The following is a 25,994-nucleotide window of genomic DNA, read 5'->3' on the forward strand; positions in this document are numbered from 1 at the left end:
CCACAATTTACAAGTGGGAGGTTTTTGTCCACTGGGAAAGACATTAATGAAAGACTCTCTCCAACAGTGTTAAAGGGACTTTACCTTATCAGGTACCTAACCACAAATGGGCATCTGCCCCTGTCTCTGACACTGGCCTTCATCTCAAGGATGAGAAGCTACCAGCCTCGAAGAAGGCAGGCAGCTATTCCAAGACTTCAACAAGGCCTGTATGCTCACAAATTAATGCTGCTCAAACTTTGTTCTTATATCACCTAATTGTTTTTGATTGAATGTATATAAAGTGATTTTTATTATCCTTCTTATGGTTTCCTAGTGGGAACAATATCTGTCTCCCCAGACCCCTTCCCTTATTAGACATGAAAAATTTTAACTTAGGTACCTGTAAATCTTTCCCATCTACTAAACTAATATTCTGATTATCAGCTATGATAATGAATGAATGCTTTGTTGGGCATACACTGGACTTCTTCTATTATCAATATAAGCTTTGGTACATTTTTTTCTGGCTATATGTATTATAAAGGACCCATCTTAGACAAACCTCTCCAAGAACACCTCCCTAATAATTCCTCTAGGAGAATTATATATGGATCTAATCTAGATGAGTATTTTAAATGAGTAATGTCTAAATATAGGAATGGATGAAACTAACTGCCCAGAAGAAAAATTAGAGCTTCTAGATAATAAAATAGTAGAAAGTTTTAATTCATCTGACCAAACATATCGTAAAGTACAAGTTACAGTGGATGAAGGAAGAAAAACATATAACAAGCTTAATAAAAAAAAATATGATAATACATGAAAGGGTTTTTCAGTTGGCTGGGATGCTTGTTCCCTTTGGGCCCTTCCTTGTCTAGTGTCAGACATTTTTTTCTGTTCCTAATCAGTGTTACTGGTTTAATATTGTAGCTTTTGTTCCTGGCATGTAAATGTTATACTAGATGCAGAAAAACAAAACTTAAGACAAGCAGCAAAATTACTTGGATCATGGTGGCTCAAAAATTAGAAATAACACAGAATACATTTTAACAAGGACATATAGGCTCTGACTGCCTCTCATTTGCCTGTCTTTTATTTTAAACTAGTGGCCCGGTGCATGGATTCATGCACATTGAAAGGAAATTAATTAGAAGAAATATTTTTAAATTGCCAGTGCGCGTCGGACATACAGCTGACTAAGTGACGAGCTGTATGTCCAACATACAGAATGACTAAGTGACGAGCTGTATGTCCGACGCGCACTGGCAATTTAAAAATATTTCTTCTAATTAATATTTAATCATATATAATTAATATATATATGGGTCCCAGAGTATGTAGAGGGCACTCTGCAAAGTTGCTATCATACAGGGTGTTGAACACAAACACAAGTGTGCAGTAAACCAGATTCGGGGCCCACAGTGCCCCAGCAGCAACATAACCCACGGCCGAAGGTGGAATTGCACAGCCCAGCAAGGAATTGGGCTCTGTCCTCTCTGGTTCTGGGGGGTGTCACCAGAGAACTGCCACTGCCAAGTCACTGCAGCTCGGCAGCTCCTGCATTGAGCGTCTGCCCCCTGGTGGTCATTGCAAGTAGCAAAACAGAAAACATAGTTAAACAAAGTCATAATTGAAAAGTTATTTTATTTTTAGCCAATCATTGATGAACCACTCTCCCTGCTCATGAGGCGGGAACGGGTCACAGAACTGCCATGGCGGGAGAGTTGGTCACGAAACTCTGAGGCCATGAAATAATAGAGAATTGGATCCAAAAGGCAGCAAAGACTTGCAAGGCATAGACAAAAAGGGTGAAAATACAGTGTGCTTTTGACAATGGAACAACTGATAATGATACGTTCCTTTACCATGGTGTAAAAAATAAAGTTAATATGATAGGGAGTGAAGCATATGAAGAAGACTGCAGCACACATGAAAACCATACGCAATGCTTTCTGCCTCTCACTGATTCCCTGGAAAGCCATTGGTGGCTGTCTCAAGGATATGGTGGTTTTCCAGGTACACCATGCGATGATGATGACTGGAATCACAAATCCTGCCAGTTCAGCAACTGTGATCATCCCAACCAAAGATACTAGACTCATTTCCTTGTATCCAAGATCAGCAAAGCAGGATTCAGTATTGTTGGCTAAGTCTGTGCTTCTGTAGATGGGAAATGGCAAACAGGCAGTGCCCACAATGACCCAGATGACAGCACTGATGCCCACATCATACCTACGCTTCCAGACTCTGGCCCTGAAGGGCTTCAGGAGAAAGAAGCACCTCTGAAGGCTGATGCAGGTCAGGAAGCAAATGCTGGCGTACATGTTGAGATATTTCAGGTAGAAGCACAGCAGGCAAAGGGTCCTCTGGAAAGGCCACTGGTGGCTGATGTAGTAGTAAATCCGGAGGGGTAAGGAGAGCACATGAGCAAGGTCAGCCACAGAGAGGTTGATCATGAAAATGATGGCTTTATTTTTCTTGCTGATGAAGCGGCACAGAACCCACAAGGCTGCACTGTTAGCCAGAAGACCAGGGATGAATATGAGGATGTAGGTGGTTGCATAGAGAGTGTACTGAAATGTCACATTAGTGGCACTGCACTTAGTCACAGCATCGATAGCACTGTTGTTATGCATCTTGAATATTTCAGTATATTCATTAAGGTAAGTCGTAGAGTTATGATCCCTGCCCAAACCAAAGAAAAAAAAAGTTTAATGGTTAACCAGTTCTTTCACTGAGATTTATTTTCACATTTAAAAAGACATAGAATATTATAATTAGAAGAAACCTGTTTGCAGATGAATAAACTAATGCTCAAGGAAAATATACTATTGATCTAAAGTCACCCAATGAATCAGTTAGAGAAACATGGAATTGCCCCCAAACTGCTTTCCCAGATATTGAAAGTTGTCTTTTGCAGGCAAGGATGTCCTGAAATAGTCAGTCTATTGTTCTCACCACAGCAAAATGGGTGTGACATTTGAGTTTGTTTCTTTTGTGTCCAAATTTATCTTGCAAAAGCCTTGGATAAAGTAAATACTGCTCAGTCATTCTCATTTGTAATGATAGAAATCTAGCTTCACTTTTATGTCCCTTTGCCTCTCCTTTGTCTGCTACCTTGCCCATTGGACGCTGACTTCCTATCTTGACACCACAATACTTGGAAAATGGCCCTGTTTTTCTTAGCCTGCATTTCCAGTATCCTGGCTAATTTTCAATGGTTAGGAATGTTATCTCCTCATTATTCTATCACAATAGCTTGTGGTTCTCATGCACTTTATGTCTTTCTCTAGGCTTAGGTCCAATTTGAAATTTACATTTAAAAATTCAGTAATAGTATATGAATTTAGAAGCTGAACTGGGATCTTTCCCCTTATGTGGTCTGGAAGAGAAGAGAGTAATTCTTTGTGTAAGGGAATTCTGTACTGGTGTAACATCATGAACATGACAGATTATCCAACAGTCAGAGTAAACATTGATTAAGGCACCAGCAAAACAGGCCACCAAAATCATTTATTGGAAACAATTTAAAAGTTAATGTGTTGTGTTTTTTTTTCATTGAAGTAGTCATCATAAAGAGTAAAAGACCTTTGGACTTCTTTAATCTTTTTTTATGATTTAGTATGGTTTCTATTATGTATCATGTGTAGGGCCTGGGAAATATAAAATATTTAGGACTTCTCAAGGTCTGGCTGTGGATTTATTGGGTTTATGCAGGCTGTCTACAAATAAGAATGGCTAAAAAGCAGCAAACTTATTATTTTACTTTACCTCTTTTGTAAAATTTTAGACTGAACTTTGAAAATCATTTAATTCATTCTACACATAATACCGGTAGAAGAAGCAAGGCCCAGGTCATTAAAGCCACAAAGCCACTGAACAGAGATCTAATAAGAGGAAAATATGCCTAACATTTATACACATTCTTCTCTTCATTCCTTTTTCTTTCAAAGACAAATTTTACAAACATAGCTTTTTTCCAATTTGCAAGAATGTTTATTACAGTTAGAGCTAGAAGTGGAAGAAATAATGCAGTGAGGTTATTCCTCAGGTGAAGTAAGGTTTTTTGTTGTTATTATTTTTATGTTGTTTTGATTACTTTAAGTTTATAAAAAGGGAGTGGACAAATGTCTATTCAGATCCTCTGCCCACTTTTTTTTTTTAATCCTCGCCCGAGGATATTTTTCCATTGATTTTTAGAGAGAATGGAAGAGAGAGGGAAAAACAGAGAAAAACATCAATGTGAAAGAAACATATCGATTGGCTGCCTCCTGCACCAGCCTTGACCAGGGCCCGGGCCAGGGAGGAGCCTGCAACCAATGTATGTGCCCTTTACTGGAATGGAACCAAGGACCCTTCAGTCTGCAGGCCGACGCTATATCCACTGAGTCAAACCAGCCAGGGCCTCTGCCCACTTTTTAAATGGATTGTTTGTTTGTTTTGAGTTGTATGAGTTTTTATATAAATTTTGGATATTAACCCCTTATCAGATTTATCATTGGCAAATATCTTCTCCCAGTTGGTAGGTTGTCTTTTCATTTTATTGATGGTTTCCTTTGCTGTACAAAACCTTTCTGGTTTGACCCTGATAATTCTGCCACCAACATAGTTACTGCAATATTATTGACTTATATTCTCTATACTGTACTTTATAACCCCATGACTATTTTGTTTTTTGCTTGTTTTTTCCTATGACTATTTTGTAACTAACAATTGTACTTCTTAATCCCTTCACCTATTTAACCCAGTCCCTTAAACTCCTTCCCCTCTAGCAACTATCAGTCTGTTATTTTGAATTAGTGTTTTGGGTTTCTTTGGATATACACTGAGTGGCCAGATTATTATGATCTCTGAACTCATAATAATCTGGCCACTCAGTGTATATCCTATATAATAAAAGGCTAATATGCAAATTGTCCCCTCCACCAGGAGTTCGACCAGCAGGCAGGCCGGCCAAATGCCCATGTCCCCCCAACCCCGGCCAGGCTGGCTGGACCCCACCCATGCATGAATTCATGTACCGGGCCTCTAATATATATACACACACTGAGTGGCCAGATTATTATGCATTCAGAGATCATAATAATCTGGCCACTCAGTGTATACCCAGAAGTGGAATTGCTGGGTCATAAGACAGTTCCATTTTTATTTTTTTTGAGGATTCTCCATACTGTTTTCCATAATGGCTGCACCAATCTACATTCCCACCAACAGTCCATGAGGATTCCCTTTTCTCCACATCTTTCACAACATTTGTTTGTTGATTTATTGATGATAGACATTCTTATAGGTGTGAGGTGGTGTCTCATTGAGGTTTTAATTTACTTTTCTTTGATGATTAGTTATATTGAGCAACTTTTCATATGTCTATTGGTCATTTCTATGTCCTCTTTGGAAAGATGTCTATTCAAGTCCTCTGGACATTTTCTAATTGGATTGTTTGTTTTTTAGGTGTTGAGTTGTATGAGTATTTTTATCAATTTTTTATATTAACCCTTTATTGGAAGTATAATTGGTTAATATATTCTTGCATTCAATAGGTTGAAATTTAGTTTTTCTTAATGGTATCTTTTACTGTGCAAAATTTTTTAGTTTACTGTAGTCACAATTGTTTATTTTTTTCTCTTTTTTGTTTCCCTTGCCAAAGGGATATATCAGAAAGAATATTACTAAGAGCAGTGTCAGAGAGTTTACTGCCTATGTTTTTTATCTAGGAGTTTTATTGTTTGGGGTCTTACATGTAAGGTTTTATTTCATTTGAGTTTATTCTTGTATATGGTATAAACAGGCGGTTTAGTTTTATTTTTTTCATGTATCTGTTCAGTTTTCCCAACACCATTTTTCTTTTTATAATGTTTATTTAAATCATTTTTTATTTTTCAACTATAGTTGATATACAACATATTAGTTTCAGATATACTCTCCAGAGATTAGACATTATATAACTCACTAAGTGATCATCACAATAAATCGGATACAATACATAGTTATTCCTGTCTTAATCCCATTGTACATTCTTGCCTCCTTTTTCATATATTAATTGACCATATATATGTGAGTTTATTCTGGGCTGTCTATTCTATTTCATTGATCTATATGCCTGTTTTTATGCCAGTACCATGCCGTTTGGATTACTATAGCCTTGTAGCATAGGTTGATATCAGGTAGCATGATAACTCCAACTTTGTTCTTTCTCAAGATTGTTGTGGCTATTCAGCATCTTTTGTGGTTGCATATACATTTTAGAATTATTTCTTGTATTTCTGTGAAAAATTCCATTTTTATTTTGATAGAGATTGCTTTAAATCTATAGATTGCTCTGGGTAGTATGACCATTTTAACAGTGTTAATTTTTCCTATCCATCAGGACAATATATGCTTCCATTTATTTGTATTTTTTTATTCATTGTCATAATTTTCTAAGTATATGACTTTTACTTCCTTGGTTAAATTTATTCTTAGGTATTTTATTTTTTAATCTGCTTTTATTGATTTCAGGGAGAGAGATATGTAAATATCAATGATGAGAGAGAATCATTGATTGGCTGCCTCCTGCATGCCCCCCTACTGGGGACTGAGTCCACAACCCAGGCATGTGCCTTGACTAGGAATTGAAAACCGTGACCTCCTGGTTCATGGGTCGACGCTCAACCACTGAGCCACACTGGCTGGGCAGATATTTATTCTATTTTTTATACAATTGTAAGTAAGATTGCTGTCCTAATCTTGCTTTTTTATAGTTTATTATTAGAGTATAAAATGCAACTATCCTGATACTTTACTGAGTTCATTTATCAATTCTATAGCATTTTTGGTAAAATCTTTAAGGCAAGTTATAAATAATCATGGGGTGTAAAATACAGCATAGGGACTATAATCAATAGTCTCTATATATAAAAGGCTAAGCAACCAACCCATCAGCCGACCAGCTGGTAGATATGATGCGCACTGACCACCAAGGGACAGATGCTCAATGCAGGAGCTGCCGAGCAACAGCAACTTTGAAGAGTGCCCTCTCGCACTCTGGGAACCCTCAGAGGATGTCAGACTATGCTATACACCTAAAACTTATATAAAACAATATTAATATTAATTATAATTGAAAAATAAAATTAAAATGCCATTAAAAAAAAAACAGGATAGGCCTGCTTTTAGATTCTCCTTGTAAGTAGCAGATTGCCTTTCTACATTTTTTAAGTCTTGCTCCAGGAAATAGGCTAAAAGAACAGGATCCCAAGTGATTAATTAACAGATAAAAGAGAGCCCACATTATGAGCTACCATTACTCTAAACAGTGCTTTTCATTTTTCTGCCCCTTATACTAGTATTCCATTCTTTCTATTTGGACTATCTTTGCTGTGTTCTACAAAATCATGCAGTCTTTTTGCTTATGAATGCATGACTTAGAAAAGAGGGTTAAGGAATGATCACAGGTAAAAGACAGAAAATACTAGTAATTATCATAGTTTGACTATCAGTGATGTACCACAGAATCTGAAATGGAATTTTTTATATGCATTATCTAATTAAATTCTCACAACTGTCCTCAGAGGTGGGTACTATTACTATTGTCATCGTGCAGATGAGGCAACTGAAGTTCAGAGAGGTTCAGTAAATTGCCTGAGTTAACAAAACTGGAAAATGGTAAAAATGAAAATTACTATCACACCTGACTTGATCCAAAGTCTACAGTATGCTATTTCCACTACACCACTTGCCTCTTTTTGCTCAGAAGGACTAGATAATAGAATGGGGTTCATCGTGACACTTGAAGGGTACATTATGTCAGAATCTTTTTAATAACATAGAGAACCTTATTATCTTACTAGAGGCCCGGTGCAACAAATTCATGCATGGGGGAGTCCCCTCAGCCCAGCCTTCACCCTCTCCAATCCGGGACCCCTCAGGGGATGGCCGACTGCTGGTTTAGGCCTGATCCTCGGGATCGAGCTAAACCGGTAGTCGGACATCCCTCTCACAATCCAGGACCACTGGCTCCTAACTGCTCACCTGGCTGCCTGCCTGATTGCCCCTAACTGCCCCTCATGCAGGCCTAGTCACCCTCAACTTCCCCCACCAGCCTGGTCACCCTTTACTGCCCCCCTGCTAGCCTGGTTGCCCCCAACTGCCCCCTCCTGTGGGCCTGGTCGCCCCACGCAGCCTGCTGTTCGGTCATTTGGTCGCCCCTCATTGACCCCCCTGCCTGCCTGCTTGCCCCATGCAGCCTGCTGCTCAGTCATTTGTTCATCCCTCACTGACCCCCTGCGGGCCTGGTGGCCCCACGCAGCCTGCTGCTCAGTCATTTGGTCACCCCTCACTAACCCCCCTGCCGGGCTGGTTGCCCCACGCAGCCTGTTCATTCATCCATTCAGTTGCGATGGTCTCTTAGGCTTTTATATATAGAGATAACACTAAGATTACTCTAGTTATGCTATCAAGAAATAACTAAACCCTTGTCCCCACACATTAAGCCAATTCCTCCTCACCACCCACTTTAACTTTAGTATCGGCACTGTTTCTTCTCTCATCTATCATCTATACAGAGGCTGTGAGAGAGCAACAGAAGACGAATCAAATGCATTTCAATTAAAAAGAAAATAAGGACAACTTGCACACACCCAAATCACACCTCCACTTCTGCTTTTACAGATATGGGTATTTGTTTCTGCTTCACTGGTGTACTAAGTTTCACTTACTAAAGGGACATATTCTGTTGATACTTTTGTATTAAATAATGGAGCTCTATCAGGCCAGAACAGCAAGCTAGAGGTCAAGTTTACACTTTATTTTTTTTTCTGTAGGTTCTTATACCTCTGCAATTAATATTTTATTGTGAGTTTAGAGATTTGCATGGCCTGCTTTCCAAAATCTCTTCCCTTCTTTAGACTGAAAGGGAAGTAGGAAGGTTTTTTTCCCAAAAAAATATTTTTGGTGACAATTATATGTAAAATCCCCATGGTACGGATATGATGGTGAAATTTGTTTGTGGCAAGGCAGACATATAAACTCTTAGAGAAGAAACATTTAGCTTTCTGTGGAGAATCTGTGAAATTTCTGAAATTTAAGAGAGAAGAATAGACTAAGCCTTTAACAGGAAAATGCTGAATGGAAGGGCTAAAGTTGGAGTATGTGCCTTCTCTATGTCTCTGCCTCTGCCTCTTTCTTTCTCTTTGGTGCTGGTTCTATTGTTGACTATTTCTGGTTTGATTTTGCCCATTGTGTTGCCAATCTCTCTCCTCTTCAATCTAGATGTATTTTGTTGTTTCCTGTTTTAGGATGAAGTGTGATATTGGTGACTCACTCCTAAATCTGAGTTCCCTTTCTCCATATGTGCATGACTCTCCTCTCAGACAATCAAGTTGGAAAATGAGAATTTAAACAACCCCTATCACTACATTTTACCCACACCCAATCAGAAACCAAGTGATTCTCCCTCCTTAAAAAATCTTAAATTCGTATCTATTTCATGTGTACTTTATAGCCATCCTAATCCAGGCCACAGTCATTTCTCTTGACTATTGTGATAGATGCCTTAGTGAACTCCATATATCCCAATTTTGACCTGTGTAGTTCATTCCCCATACTGTATCTAATGCTAACATTAATTATGACTACTATTTATTGAGGGCTGCCATTTATTTATAGCCTAAGCACTTTTCACATATCATGTAATTAATCCTCATAGAAGCCCTATGATTATTTCCATATTACAAATGAGGAAACTGAGACTAAGGGAGGTTAAATAAGTTGCACTAAAGTAAAAAAAAAAAAAGAGAGAATATTATAGTGATGGTATATTAGAATTGGAACCCTTTCCATACTCTCTTACCTTTATCATGGTAATTACCACACTAATTGAGATTCTGTTAAGATGTGTTTCTTTAATTAAATTTTGCACTTCTTGATGGCAGGACTATGCCATTGCTTGGCCTATTCTTATCCTTTCCACATTGTGGCCCAAGTGATTTTTCTTTGAAATGTTTTATCATTCTCCTGCCTAAAATCCTTCACTGATTCTCTGTTTCATCAAGGGCAAACTTCTCACTGTGGCCTTAATGCCATACCAATATGGCTCTTGTTCCCTTTGACATAACCTCATGCCATTCTCTTCCTCATCCTCTATGTTTTAACTTTAACTTTTTAGAACAAGCCAAGTTTTTGTTCCTGACTAAGTCCTCTGCATATGATATTCCTTCTATCAGGAATTATCTTCCTGTAGATCTTCAGATGTTTGACTCCTTTTAATCTCAGTTTTCTAGTCAGAGAGACTTTCACTGTCAGTCCTATCTAGGTAGTTCTACACATAATTATATATATTCTTACTCTTCATAGCACCAATTATAATTTAGATTTTTTACATGTTTATTGGCTATTTCACCAACTGTGCTGTTAGTTCCATTAGTGCCATAACAAGATCTGTTCAGTTTATCACCATATAGGCAAGACATAGGCTGCTACTTAGTAAGCACTCAAAGAAAATTAGTATAATTGAATTGAATTACATACAGGACAGGTTAAAGTCCCTATTTGGGAGCATTATGCAAAAATACAAACCCTGATATGTCAACAAATACATTTTTGCTGCCTTTTGCTTTGCTAAAAATTTATTTTCTAATGGGTTATTGTCATTACTCATCCTTTACAACTTATAAAAGTCATGCCTGAGTGCTCCACCCAAGAAAAACGGAGTTTGCAGTGTGGGAGAGAGACTAAGCATAGGGACACTGGTAGCTGTCATTTCAGCTCTCTCCCCTGAGCCACAAACCCCAGTCTCTCCTCACAGGACACTGTTCCACTCCATCCTCTCTCCAGTGGAGCACAGGAAAAATGCAAGTTTCCTATCTGATCATTCCCAACCAAATGCTAATCACTTGAGTTCCATCCAACAGGCTGAAATGTTAGTAATGCCTGACAACATTATGGTGCCCATTTTAAGGTTTTAAGAGGCAGAAAATTAAAAGTAAACTATAGTACCCATATGAGACCATCTTAAACATAAGGCTGAAAAACTTTGGTATGACAGTCAAAAGAGAAAAACCATGACCAGTCAGCAGATCAGGACCAGAGTTACAACCAAGAACTGAGATTACAGGATCAAGAGAAGAGTGAAAGTGGCTTAAGTGAGAATATGGATTATAAACCATTTGAAGGTACATTGGACCAAGATATGAGTGAGCCTCAAAAGAAAAAACTCCTAGAGAACATTGATTCTCTTGCTCCTGATTTTAGCTCCATTGTAGATTCTAATCAACAAGAAAGTATCAAAAAGACAGAGGAAAACCAAAAACAGCCTGTAAATGATACACATCTTCAGTTTAACAGGAGCAGAAAACTTGGCAAAGACCTGAGTGATCAAGGAAACCAAGAACATGATCCAAACATTTCCAATGGAGAGAAGATGGGAGGAAAAATCAAGGTGAAGTTAATAACCAAGAAAATGAGAGAGAATTTCACAAGAAGCATTCTAACAGGGAGAAGACTACTAAATATGATGATATTTTGGAATAGTCCAATCAATCAATCAAGAAAAAAGAAAAAAAAAAGATGAATTTGAGGACAAGAAGAGGATAACTCCAATGAAGAAATGGAAGAAGAAACTGCATCAAAAATCAATAAGCACAATCAAGATACTGAATGGCAGAGCCGAGAGGGAGAACCTGCCCTTGAGATCATCAGCAACCTTGAGGAGATGGAGAGAAAATTTCTGAGGTTTTCCTTATAGAGCCTACTGATGATGGTGATAATGGCCCCAGACATAGTGCAAGTGACAACTACTTCATCCCAAGGGAGGTCTTCCAGGAGGTTAAAAGAGTTCATTCCAATTACTATCACATAAAATATGACAAGCAAAGAAAAACAGAACATTAGCAGAGAGCTTACTGAATGAAGATGAAAGTTCAAGTAAAGGCTCTATGAGGTGTACAATGTATAATATTGCATGAACTTCCAGTGTTAAAGAGAACACATATGCAAGGCTGACCAACAGGAAAACCCCACTGTGTTTGCCAAGATGCAATGATTTGATTGCCTACAAAACTCCTTAACCAAGTTTGTGGCACTGACCTATGCTAGCTCCTGTCATATGTTTGTTATTAAGTACAGAATGGAGGAGATAAAAAAGGGGCACCAACTGCAGCTGGATTATTTTGGAGCCTGAAAATCTATTTCTGCTTGTACGGATTTTGCGGTGTCTCAGTTTCCTCTAAGAATATCCTCATGCAACTGTATGAGCCTAATCCTAAATATGCTGGATATTTAAATGAGAAGCAGAGAAATAAATTCAAGAAAATTTACCTTGATGAAAAGAGATTCTTAGCTGTGGACCATTTCATCTACCTTCTCTTAAGGGACTGGAAGAAAAACTACCACATGTATATGTATCTTGTTCACTGGCAGTTTATTAAACTTGACCAACATCCTATGGGCAGAGTCTTGACACATTTCAAGTAGTTCCTTTGTGAGTATCTCTGGTGCCCATAGAACACTGCATAACTTGCTTATTTGATAAGTGTGATCATAGCAAGGATAAGCACATCACCCTGAAGGAATGGGGCCACTGCTTTGAAATTAGAGAAGAAAGATAAAAATCATCTTTTTTTATTTTTTTAAATTTGTCTTTGTTGTTGAAAGTATTACAGATGTTCCATTTCTTTTCCCATTGACCCCCCATCCACACTGCCCCCACCACTCCTCCCAGGCTATTGTCTGTATCCAAGGGTTATGCATATCTATATACATAAAACCCTAATATGCAACTAGACTGAATGGCAGAACACCCGAACAACCAGTTGCTATCATGTGCACTGACCACCAGGGGAACATGGTGGGTGTCTGCAGCAGGCAGCAGAGTGCAGAATATGGCGGGTGTCAGCTGTGGTGGGATGGTGGAGCAGATGAGTGGGGGTGCCAGACAAAGGTGGGGCGCCAGTCGCTGTCATTGGGGCGAGCCTCTGGTGGTTACTGAAAGTTCTTTGCTTCCACACGCTGTGGTCACACCGGGTGCTCTCACCCACTACTGGTGCCCAGCACCAGCCCCCCAATCACTCAGCACCGTCAGCAGGTGAGAGTGGCAGCTGCCAACCCCGATTGCCCTTCAGGGTTCTCCACCTCCCCCTGCTCCTGAGGAGTGATTGGGGCCAGCAGTTGCCACTCGCACCTGTTGCTGGCGACAGCCCCACTTGCACCCACAGCCAGCACCAGAGCTGTCACTAGCACCTGCTGCCTGTGCCTGGCACTGGTTCTGATCGCCCCTGAAGGCTTCTCCACCTCCCCATGCTCCTGAGGGGTAATCAGGGCAGCAGCTGCTGCTCATACCCACTGATGACGCCGGCCTGCTCACACTGCTGCTGGCACCAGCCCCAATCACTCGGTACCATCAGTGGTGCAAGCAGGGCCAGCATTGTCAGTGTGTGGGAGCAACAGTGGGAATGGGGCTGTAGGCAGAGAGGAGACTGGGGGCTGCAGCAGGAGGAGCCGCCTGGGAGTGCAGAGGTTGGGTCCAGACCCGCCCTTGTGCCCACCACAGCCTCACGGCCCAGGGTTCCTTTCAAGGTGCACAAGTTTGTGCACTGGGCCCCTAGTATGCATATAAGATAAAAAAATAAATAAAACTTTCCAACATCCTCCTCTGTTCTGACCACTTCTGAAATACATGCAGCCACAATACTTGTAGATCTATATTTAGCAAAATGTTTGCATATCTGAGAAGAAAATGAGAGTAACTGCTTGATAACAGTATATGCACCAGGCATTTAACATTAACTTTGGAAATAAAATTTTAAAATCTGCTTGGCTGGTGTTGCTCAGTGGTTGAGCTTTGACCCAGGAACCAAGAGATCGCAGTTCAATCCCAGGTCAGGGCATATGCCTGGGTATTGATCCCAAGAGGGAGGTGTGCATAAGGCAGCCAATTGATGATGTTTCTCTCTCACTGATGTTTCTATCTCTCTATCCTTCTCCCTTCCTCTCTCTCTAAAAATCAATAAAAGCATTTAAAATTAAATTAAATTAAATTAAGTAAATATATGCAAAATACAGTATGCTATTCATGAACAGAATTTAACTCATTGCTCTGAATCCATTTATGAGATATGCCCATTTTATCCATAATATCATGTACACATCAAGAAAATGGAATAATGCTTTTTTGTTGTGAATGTGTATTACTTTCAATGTCTTTTTATCTTTATTGTTGAAAGTATTACATTATGCCCTCCTTTTCCCCCCATTGACTCCTTCTGGTCCACCCCCCCTCACCCCCACCCCAGGGCTTTACCACCCTATTGTCTGTGTCCATGGGTTATGCATATATGCATACAAGTTCTTTGGTTGATCTTTTCCCAACCACCCACCTCCGCCTTCCCTCTGAGATTCGACAGTCTGTTCCATTCTATGTCTCTGGATCTATTTTGTTCAATGTATTAATCCTATCTAATAAAAGAGTAATATGCAAATTAACCATCACTCTGCTACACCCACAAGCCATGCCCGCCAGCCAATCAGGAGCAAATATGCAAATTAAACCAACCAAGATGGCTGTGGCCACGGAGCAAGCAGGAGGTTTGGGTTTCCCCGGCAATGGAGGAAGCCAAGCTTTCCGCACACCCTTGCGGGCCCAGGCCTCCACTCAAGGCTACAAAGTTTCAATTATAGAAGATAAATAAATCCCAACAAAAATGGTGGCAGCCATGGAGCAAGCAGGAGGCTTGGCTCTGCTCAAGGCTACAAAGTTTCAATTATAGAAGATAAATAAATTCCAGATACCAAGGCCTCTTCTTAGGTCTCCGGGGGGCATGGCCCACCTGCAAACCACCACAGGCCCCTCACCCAGGCCACCTCCCACCCCAAGGGAACCCCCACCCTGATCTGGGACACCCTTCAGGGCAAACCAGCTGGCCACCACCCGTGCACCAGGCCTCTATCCTCCTATCTAATAAAAGAGTAATATGCAGATTGACCATCACTCCAACACACAAGATGGCTGCCTCCATGTGATCAAAGATGGCTGCCCCCATATGGACACAAGATGGCCGTGACAAGATGGCCAGCAGGGGAGGGCAGTTGGGAGGGACCAGGCCTGCAAAGGAGGGCAGTTGGGGGCGATCAAGCCTGCAGGGGAGGACAGTTAGGGGTGACCAGGCCTGCAGGGGAGGGCAGTTGGGGGGGACCCAGGCCTGCAGGGGAGAGCAGGTGGGGGGGGACCAGGCCTGCAGGGGAGGGCAGTTAGGGGTGACCAGGCCTGCAGGGGAGGGCAGTTGGGGAAGACCCAGGCCTGCAGGGGAGAGCAGTTGGGGGGGACCAGGCCTGCAGGGGAGGGCAATTAGGGGTGACCAGGCCTGCAGGGGAGGGCAGTTAGGGGTGACCAGGCCTGCAGGGGAGGACAGTTAGGGGAAAACAGGATGGCAGGGGAGGAGTTAGGCATCAACCAGGCTGGCAGGGGAGTGGTAAGGAGGTGATCAGGCTGGCAGGCAGAAGTGGTTAGGGGCAATCAGGAAGGCAGGCAGGCGAGCAGTTGGGAGGCAGCAGTCCTGGATTGTGAGAGGGATGTCCGACTGCCTGTTTAGACCTGATCCTACCGGGATTGGGCCTAAACGGGCAGTCGGACATCCCTTGAGGGGTCCCAGATTGGAGAGGGTGCAGGCTGGGCTAAGGGACACACCCCAGTGCACGAATTTCATGCACCAGGCCTCTAGTACTCTAATAAAAATTCATAAAAATAAAAAGTCATGCCTGTAGAAGCCTGAGAGAAGTAAAAAATACTCAATTTAAGAATCACAAGTGTCAGACATATCCTATGATTAGAAATCAGCACAACCCAATGTCTCATAGTACCATTAACATTATTATTTGAAACTTGAGGAGAGGGTAGTCCTTCTAATCTCCTTCCAAAATTATCTCAACCCCTTATTTATTTTTTTGGTTGTTATTCTGTAAAGAGAATACCTTTCTCATCTCATCAGCAAATGACTTCCTACTCACCTATGATGGGACCTGGAATGAGAGTGAGATGGCTGCATCTGTAGTTCCCAAAGCTCTCAATGGATGGAAAGTACATATAGAGGAAAAATAAGTTTGCTTACATACTTTCTCCCATGGCTTTTTGACGACTCTGGCTGCCTTGGAAGCCATCACTTAATCAACATAAATTTAATAAGCACCACGTTGTTGTACTTTTCCAAATCCCTTTCAGATCAGCAGCTCATAACATTCAACTGCCCTGACAATATGATCCTATTACCCCCTTCCTTCTTCCAAGTTTTATAAATTTGTTCTCACTGCCAAACTTCATGAATTTCTTACTTTTCAAATCGTTTTCTTTCTCTAACATTATAATCACTGAGTTGCACAGCAAATTTCAGCATGCTAATTTGTATCATACACTCTCAGAGACCTTAAATTTCTAAATCTTTCCATTTTTGCAGGTCTGACCTAGCACCCTCCCATTTTTTACTTCCTCCCCTGCCCAGCCTAGATTAAGTGGTCAATTTAAATACTCTCACACAGAACCCTTAACTTCCTTGTTTAAAATTCTGTTGCACCAGCTTGGCAAGGCCTTAGTCCAAGATCATGTTCATAATCCACTTTTTTACTATCTAAATTGCTAAATAACCCATTAAAAATATCAGGCTCTATTTGGAATGCCCAAACTAGAAATTTATTATTTCCAGTCTAAGATTTTTTTTTGTTCCATCCTTTTTTTACACACCTCTGATTAATATCTTCGCCTGTTCTCATAGTAGCCATTCAGCACCTTCACAACTCTACTAAAGCTTCATCATCTCTCATGTTTTCCCATCACCCACCTTTGCAGAGGGTACTTATTAAATCAGAGAAAATTGAGGTTGTTGAGTGAGAAACAACTCAATTTTATTTATTGTCCTCTGCCAAAACATAATCTACAGCTACATTCTTCTTACTTCCCAATACAGCTGTTTTTCCTGTTGCTTAAGATAAATTCCCATGCTTTCAATCCATTTTATTTAAAATTAATTATTCCATTTTACTCATAGATCATCATGCTCTCCTCTACTCTCAGTCGTATCTTTGTCATAATGTGTCTCCAACACCCAAAATAATTTTCATCTGGTCTGTGCATCTTATTCCAGCTTTTTGACACTTTCTTTCTCTTCTTAAATAAACTCACAAGAGTTCTTTACACTTATTGTTTACTTTTTCTTACCTCATGCTTTCTTTTATATCTGTATGTCCTTTAAATGTTTGTCATCCCTAGGTCTTCATCACCTCTTTTTATTCAGCACTCTTATAATGAGTAACATCATTCACTTTCATGGCTTCAATTGTGAGCCGTATCTTGATGTCTCTCATGTCTCTATGCCCATTATATTAAACCTATATTCCCAAATTCCAGCTGAGATTTCCTATTTGAATATCTCCCAGGGATCTCTAAATGAATATGTCCAAAATAAAACTCATCATACTCCTTAATTTTTTGCATATCCACCACCATCTATCCAGTTACAAGACCCAGAATCCTTAGAATAATTCCAGGCCTCCTCTTCTCTTTCATTCAATCAACCATGTTTTCTCTTTATTCCTCTCCCTCTCAATTCTCCATCTCTCTGGATTATTAAAACACTTGTAAACTTGTATCCCTCCTCTCTCTCACCTTCTTTAGATTGAAACACTAATTAACTGATCTATCTGAATCAAGTATTTCCCTCCTAAAATCTGTCTCTACTCTGCTACCAAAATGATGTATCAAAAGTGCAAATCTGGCCTACCATGTCCACCACAGAAATTGCTTTTAACAGTACACTCACTGCATTATATTATATTTTCTCATTTATATCTCTGTATTTCTGACTCATCTATGATAATTTTGAAGGCAGAGACCATGTCTTACTCATCTTTAAGTCTGTAGAACCTAGCAGGATGAGTGGCACATAGTCATTCAGTAAATATCCTTAACCTAACAAATAGTCTGTCTTATGATAACTCTTATATTGTTAACTACTTATGGATCTCTCCATAGTGGGCTGTGAGCTTGTGAAGTCAGGGGCCATGCCCTAAATTTATTTATCATTCTCTTTCTCCCTAACATTAGAACAAGGTTTTAGGTGTAGATTGGAGCAGTTAGACAATCATATACTTTACTAGTACAAAGTATCCCATCAATATTTCCAGTACCCAACTGACACCATACTTAGTTATCACAATATTGTCCACTACATTTCCTATGCTTTAATTTACAAATCCCTGACAATTTTATAACTACCAATTTTACTTCTTAATCCTTTCACCTTTTCACCTTTTTCACCAGTCCTCCAACCCCTCTTCCCTCTGGCAACCACCAGTCTGCTGTCTGTGTCTATGAGTCTGCTTCAATTTTGTTTGTTCATTTATTTATTTTTTATTTTTTTAAATATATTTTATTGATTTTTTACAGAGAGGAAGAGAGAGGGATAGAAAGTTAGAAACATCGATGAGAGAGAGAGACATCGATCAGCTGCCTCCTGCATGCCCCCCACTGGGGATGTGCCCGCAACCCAGGTACATGCCCTTGACCGGAATCGAACCTGGGACCCTTTAGTCCGCAGGCCGACGCTCTATCCACTGAGCCAAACCGGTTAGGGCTGTTCATTTATTTTTTAACTAGATGATCTTTAAAGTCCATCTAACTCTAACTTGCCATGACTTCGTGGACATGGCTCCTCTCAACCCCTGACATTAATACCACCAGCACTAACATAGCCATCACTGATGTAGCAAACTGACAATTCACACTTCACAAAGTTATTATTATTATTATTACTATTATTATTATTATTATTATTATTATTATTATAATACTAGAGACCCAGTGCATGAGATTCATGTACTGGAGAGTGGGGGGTCCTTCAGCCCTGCCTGTACCCTCTCACCATCCAGGACCGGGGATGTCTGCCTGCCAGTTTAGATCTGATCCCTGGCAGTCAGACATCCCTCTCTCAGTCCAGGGCTCTCGCAGTCCGGTACCCCTTGCTCCTTACCCGCCTGCCTGCGTCAGAGGTGGGAGAGGCTCCCTGCTGCTGGGCTTGCCAGTCGTGAGCCCAGCTTCTGGCTGAGCGGCACTCCTGCGTTGAGCGTCTGCCCCCCTGGTGGTCAGTGCGCATCATAGCAACCAATCATTCCACCGTTTGGTCAGTTTGCATATTACGCTTTTATTATATAGGAGGATCTATAACTTCTCTTAATTGTTGTTAAAGTATATATTATAAATAATAAGGTCAGAAGACATCCCCATTTTAAAATCAGGAAACTGGGGCTCAAAAAAGTGACTTAATTTACCTGAAGACATAAGGTTATCAAGTGACAGAGTAAAGGGGTAAAACCTAGACCTCTGGCATCAAGGTGAATGCTCTTTTTCTAGTACAACTTTGCAAAGTTTTACCCTATCAGTTCCCCCTCTTTTCATTCCTTATTATGTCACTAATACCACCAAGTAAACATGTTTGTCAAATTTGCTTATCTTATTTTCTTTGATGATAGTGCCAATATGTGGGCTTATTTTTTTGGGAAAAAGGAAAATTAAATAGGGAAAGATTGTTGATGGGGGCCCTGCTCACGCTCTAGGGGACAACCTTTACAGGCCATTTTGGAACCTAAATTGCTTTAAAATATTTTTCTTCTTCTTTGAACAAAAAAAAAATCTCACATGAATTACTCAACGCAGTCTGACCCCCATGAACAGGGTGTCCTTCATTCAATCACTCACAAACGTAAGTAAAGAAGACCAACTGAAATTTGGAACTCTACTGTTTCCTGAATTAATTAAAATCAACTCTAAATAACCCATGAACTTTTGGATATATTATGTAGCCTATATACATTTTTCTATAAATTCAAAGAAGTGAAAATTATGTTTATCCTTGAAATGAATTAAGATAATTAGACTATTCACAAACTAATACCTCAAAGTTTGAATTAAACTTGCCTGCATGTAACTTTATCAGATTTATAAAATAATTTTGAAAGGCCTAATTAGGTATCATTTTAGCAGTTGGGGCAGCATTTTGAGTATAGAAAGAATTATGACCTTTGGGAAAATCTGGGGCCATATCTTGATGCAGTTATCAGCTCTCTAGCCTGAAACAACTCACATCATATCTCTGGGCTTCAGTTTCTTCATTTATAAAAAAGTAACAATTTTCATGTCTGGTACACAGTAGACATTAAATAAATGTTAGTTCATTTCAGCTTTACTTGTACAAAAGTAATATCCATGGGCCTTTGGTTGAATTCTGTACTTTTCTGGGTTTAGCAAATGCCCCAAAAAGTAGAGTTATGAGAGATGGCCAGCAGTACTAAAGCAATAATTCTTAAAGTTTAAGGGTTGGAAGCATGTGTTACTTTAAAAAAAATAATATTTCTTATTATAGAAAATATATCTGGAAATAAAAATAATTTCCCTAAAATACAAACTGATGAAAATACAGGTCTACAAAATATTTTTGGCTATACTTGGAAAACTTTAATCTGATGGAGTAGGTTTTTCTAGGAGTTCTTGTGAAATATTTTTATGTTTTTCAAAGGAAAGTTTGGTTTTAAAAGATTGAGAAATACTGTTTGGATGACATTGTCATTGTGGAAATCAGATTTCAGAATCATTCCCCTTATTTGTTGTCTGATTTTATCATTTAAAAAAATAATTTACTTGCAAAACACTTGCCTATGGGCTAAAAGTTGAGGATTTCATGGTAAAATTATTCTGAAAAGAGTATAATGGTCCTTGGCAAAAGTTAATGGGTTCCCTTCAAGATATAGACTATATTTCCAAAAGATTCTCTCTAGCTAATTTCTATACTATGGTCCCATTATTTATCACTTCATGATATATAGCTCTTCTAAGGTGCCTAAGTGTGTAGAGTCAAATCATTGTATTGCTAGGAAGGAAATTAAAGATTTTCTATTTCAAACTTTTCCTCTTATTATAGATTATAATATTGAAATCCAGAGAAATAAAGCTGTAGGTATTTCTCTCTTTCCGCATCCAGCGCAGCTAGAGAGCAGGTCCAGTTCCTGAGTAGGGGTGGCTGGGGAATGAGAAATAAAAGAAAGAGACAAGACACAGAGATAGAAGGAAAAAGCTGGGACCAGGTGGGACCACCGTCTTCTTCTGATGGAGAGACAGGGACAGTGACCCAGAGCCAATCCAGTGAGTTTATTTTATATCCCAAATACCAGGAAGTTTCACCAAAAGGTCAAGACAAAAGGAGATTATTTGCATTCTTGAGTAGGCCCTGAGCATTCCTGGTGCTAGGCTGGATTTAGATATCAAAACCACTTCCCCACACCACAGGCTGAAATAAAGGTCAAGCTGACAACACCCTTGCCCTTTTGGCAAGGCGTGTTCCCAGGGCGTGGCTTTGCCTGTCGCCTTGGGTTCAGCTGACAATAATTAAAGAATGCCCATGTGCCTTCCCAGGGGGCCCTCTACATAAAGCAACTTGCTCAAGGCCACAGAATGAGTCACTAGGAGGACTTGAGCTAAAACCAATACTTCTTGGCTCTCTGTATATTAATCCATCTACTTCATCACTCACCTATGATACATGTGAACCAAACTAGATGAAAATGTCTTGCAAAATCCATGATTTAGATTGTAATTAAACTTTTGACCAAATATATTTTTTAAATAAAGTATAGGTTAACTTCCAGTAATTGCCCTGATTATTAGAATTCTTACAAAGGGTGGTTTCGCAACAGGGAGATTTGTTCTCTTTGTTAGAGCTGTGACAGAGGACTATAGATTTCCCTGCCTCTTAAGACACCAGCTGAATGAGTGCTGAAAGCTGATAAACCTGTCTTGTTGATGATCTTAAAGAAAATGCTTGTGGTTTTTGCCCATTGAGTATGATGTTGGCTGTGGGTGTGTCATGGATGGCCTTTATTACATTGAGGTATATTCTCTCTATTCCAAAGTTGCTGACAGTTTTTATCATAAATGGGTGTTGGATATGGTCATATGTTTTTTCTGCCTCTGTTGGTATAATCATGTGATTTTTATCCTGCATTTTGTTTATGTGCTGCATCACATTTATTGATTTGTGGGTATTGTACCACCTTCCTACACCATACACAAGAATAAATTCAAAATAGTTTAAAGACTAACCTGTTATACTCAAAACCATAAAAATCCCAGAAGAAAAATAAGCAGTAAAATCTCAAACATTTCTCATAGCAATATTTTTCTGATATTTCCTCAGACAAGGGAAAAAATAAACATATGGGACTACATCAAACTAAAAAGTTTTTGCACAACAAAGGAAACCATCAACAAAATGAAACGACAACCTATTGAATAGGAGAACATATTCAGCAATGATACATCATATAAGGGGTTAATATTCAAAATTTACAAAGAACTTATAAAACTAAACATCAGCCTGGCTAGTGTGGTTCAGTGGTCGAGCGTCTACCCTGGACACTGGTTCAGTTCCCAGTCAAGGCACATGCTTGGATTGTGGGCTTGATCCCAATAGGGAGTGGTCAAGAGGCAGGCGATTAATGATGTTTCTCTCTCATCGATGTTTCTGTCTCTCTATCCCTCTCACTTCCTCTCTGAGAATCAATACAAATTTTAAAAATAAAAAATAGTCCTAGAATGGGTGACAAAATTAATATTTAAAACTATACACACAATAGCTAAGATTTGGAAACAGCCTAGGTGCCCGTCAACAGATGACTGGATCAGAAAACTATGGTACATCTACACAATGGAATACTATGCTGCCATAAAAAAGAAGGGATTACTACCATTTATAGACACCTGGATGGAATTAGAGAACATTATGCTAAGTGAAATAAGCCAGTCAATGAAAGAAAAATACCACATGATCTCACTCATTTAGGGATAAAAAACATTATAAACTGATGAACCAAAAGATAGTTACAGAGGCAGTAAAGCATCAAACAGAGTGTCTAATTACAGCGGTAAGGTCAGGGAGAGGTGGGGGAAATAAGAGATCAACTGAAGGACTTGTATGCATGCATATAAGAGTAACCAACGGATGCAAAACATTGGGGGTGAGGGCAGGTATGGGAGTGGGGTGGGGGGGCAATGGTAAGATATGTACACATATAATACCTTAATAAAAATTTGAAAAAAAATAAAAAAAACTATACACACACATACAATGGGGGAAAGGAAACTCATGAAATACTTTAAACAATAAAGAATTTTAATTAAAAAAAACTACACATACACACACAACCAAAAAATCCAATTAAAAAAACAAAACAAGCAAAGAACCTGAATAGACACTTCTCCAAAGAAGACATATAAATGTCCAATAGACATATGAAAATATGTTCAACATCACAATTCATCAGAGAAATGCCAACTAAAACCACAATGAAATATCACCTTACACCTGTCAGAATGACTATCGTTAGCAAATCAACAAACAAGTGCTGGCAAGGATGTGGAGAAAAAGGAACCCTCATGTACTATTGGTGGAAATACATATGGGTGTAGCCACTGTGGAAAACAGTATGGTTTTGAGTTTTTCTCAAAAAATTAAATGGATCTGCCTTATGACCCAGTGTTTCCACTTCTGGGAATTTATCCAAAGAAACCCAAAACACTAATTTAAAAAAAATATATGTACCCCTGTGTTCATTGCAGCATTATTTACAATAACCAAGATTTGGAAGCAGCCCAAGTGTCCATCAGTAGATAGTGGATAAAAAAGCTGTGTTCTATTTACCCAATGAAATACTATTCAGCTGTTAAAGAAAAAAAGGACATTTAACCTTTTACAAAAGGATAGATAGACCTGAGAGTATTATGCTAAGTGAAATAAGCCAGTAAGAGAAAGACAAATCTGATTTCACTCATATGTGTAATCTAATGAACAAAATGAACAAAGAAGTAAAATAAAAACAGACTCATAGATAGAGAGCAGGCTGACAGCTATAGTGATGGGGTAGCTGGGAGGGGGTGAGGAGATTGAGCAAAAAAGATGAAAAAAAACTCATGGACACAGACATCAGTGTGGTGATTGCTGTGGGAGGAGGATTAGGGGAACGTGGAGGAGGGTATAGGGGGCACAAATGGTGATGGACAGAGACTTGGCTTGGATGGTAAACACAAAATACAGTGTACAGATGATGTGTTGTAGAATGTACACCTAAAATCTGTATAATTTTGTTAACCAGTGTCACCCCAATAAATTCAATTAAAAATAGATAAATAAATAAATAATAAACCAATGGACTTAACTCAGACAGAACTGGTTATGAAGGGCCACCCAAAACCATCTAGTAGTATGCTCACTTTTGTGACATCATATGCTCCACCACTGCCAGAATTTGAGCAGACTATATAACTTGAACTCAACAACTTGACCAAAAGAGCCCAAAATGGAACTACTTTTGACCAAAGTAGGACCTGTGTTCAACAGAAACCATTACAAAGACAATTACCCTGAATGCATGACCTGATTATGTATATACTGTAGGCTATTTCCTGCCTCAGTATACCAGGATATCACCTATTTTTAGCAGTGAATAATTTTACTGTGTCACAATTGCTAAGAGATAAACTCAATTAATAGGAATGGTCATGACACCCCATGCATTTTTTAATTTTTTTTTATTAATTTCAGAGAGGAAGGGAGAGGGAGAGAGAGATAGAAACATCAATGATGAGAGGGAATCATTGTTTGGTTGCCTCCTGCATGCCCCTACTGGGGATCGAGCTCGCAACCCAGGCATGTGCCCTTGACAGGAATCGAACATGGGACACTCCATCCACTGGGCCAAACCGGCTAGGGCCACCCCATCCATTTTAACAACCAAAATAAAAATGTCCCACTTTCAGGATCCTTGGTACTGAGACTACTCTCTCCCCCCCCCCCAAATAAAGCACAACAGAGCTTGTTATCATTCTATTCAGAATGATCCTGATACCAACTGCTGTGACACAGTCCACCTTTAAGGACTCCCCCAACTGAAAGATGTTTCTTTTTACTCAGTCATCTTGGCTCAAAATCAAAGAGGTTGCAAGCATTCAGAGTAATAAGAACAAGAATCGCTGAGAGATAGGTGTCTCTATTTGGGGCTCTCTTGTCCAGTAGGGCTGAACTTGAGTCAAAAGTCACCTTTCAAAAAATCAAAAAATGATTCTGAACAGACTGAGATCATTTTACCAGAGCTTATCACCTCCTTTCCTAATGTAAAATCCAACATAGTTATAAATACATCCACAGTATTCTCTTGGAGATACAGGCTGTTATCAGGGAAGGGAGCATGATTTAGAAGACACAGGTCCTAGTTCCAGCTCTATCACTAACTAGAGGAATTAGCCTAAGTGTCTTCCTAAGTGTCTTCACTGGCTCTCAGTTTTTCCATCTGTATTGTGAAGGATTTGGATCTCTAAGAGCTCCTTCAGCCACCAAATCTATGATCTCAAGTTCTTTTCTTCTCTTTTGCTGTATCTATGAGAGCTAAACTTACCAAAGCAATGGGATTATACATAAAAACTTCATTATGCAGCTAGGTAAATAATACAGAACAAGAATTTAAATCCTCTTTTTCTGGCTGAATATGTGAAGTTGTTACAACAATCTCACTGAACACACTATTTTCTTACCACTTGTGCCAACTTCCTAGGTTGATGAAGAAACAAAGAGCCTTCAGGAAAGAGTGAGCTGAAACACAGGCTTCATGCTACTGTGTTATCGTGGGGACTGGTGGCATTAATTTTAACTTTGTACTCTAGTCTTACTCAAGAGAAAACATCACTCTTGCTGCAAGAAATCTGAAATGAACCAGGGACCATTTTCAATTTGAACAATGGTCCCACATTTGCCCCTGTCCTGCATCTTCATGCCCCCATCAATCTTCCCACACAAAACCACCAATTCCCAGATACTACACTGTAACTTACCTTGGAGACTTGCAGGGTTTAGCACTCTAGTTTCTTTGCAGGAAGCTGGGGATGAAAAATATAACTCTGGGTAACACGGATCCTGCTGATAGCTGACAAATTTGTTGTTGAAAGAGGAAGT

General features: G+C 39.5%; 1 protein-coding gene and 1 pseudogene across 2 annotated transcripts; one reads left to right on the plus strand and one right to left on the minus strand.

Annotated features, from left to right (window-relative positions):
- Positions 1-1,631: 1,631 nt before the first annotated feature.
- On the minus strand, positions 1,632-25,994 carry LOC308240625 (putative P2Y purinoceptor 10; the record flags this gene model as incomplete). Its single annotated transcript, XM_080653956.1, has 2 exons — positions 25,874-25,994; positions 1,632-2,667 (listed from the first exon to the last, which is right to left on the minus strand). The coding sequence occupies exon 2, from the start codon at positions 2,616-2,618 to the stop codon at positions 1,632-1,634; it is 987 nt and encodes a 328-aa protein (XP_080510082.1). The 5' UTR covers positions 2,619-2,667; positions 25,874-25,994.
- On the plus strand, positions 8,634-12,566 carry LOC308240099 (SPARC-like protein 1; annotated as a pseudogene). The gene is made up of 3 exons: positions 8,634-8,637; positions 10,795-11,398; positions 11,549-12,566. The product of its transcript is annotated as an SPARC-like protein 1 (transcript).

This window comes from Plecotus auritus, assembly GCF_963455305.1.
Source record: "Plecotus auritus genome assembly, chromosome: X".
NCBI classification, from domain to species: Eukaryota; Metazoa; Chordata; class Mammalia; order Chiroptera; family Vespertilionidae; genus Plecotus; species Plecotus auritus.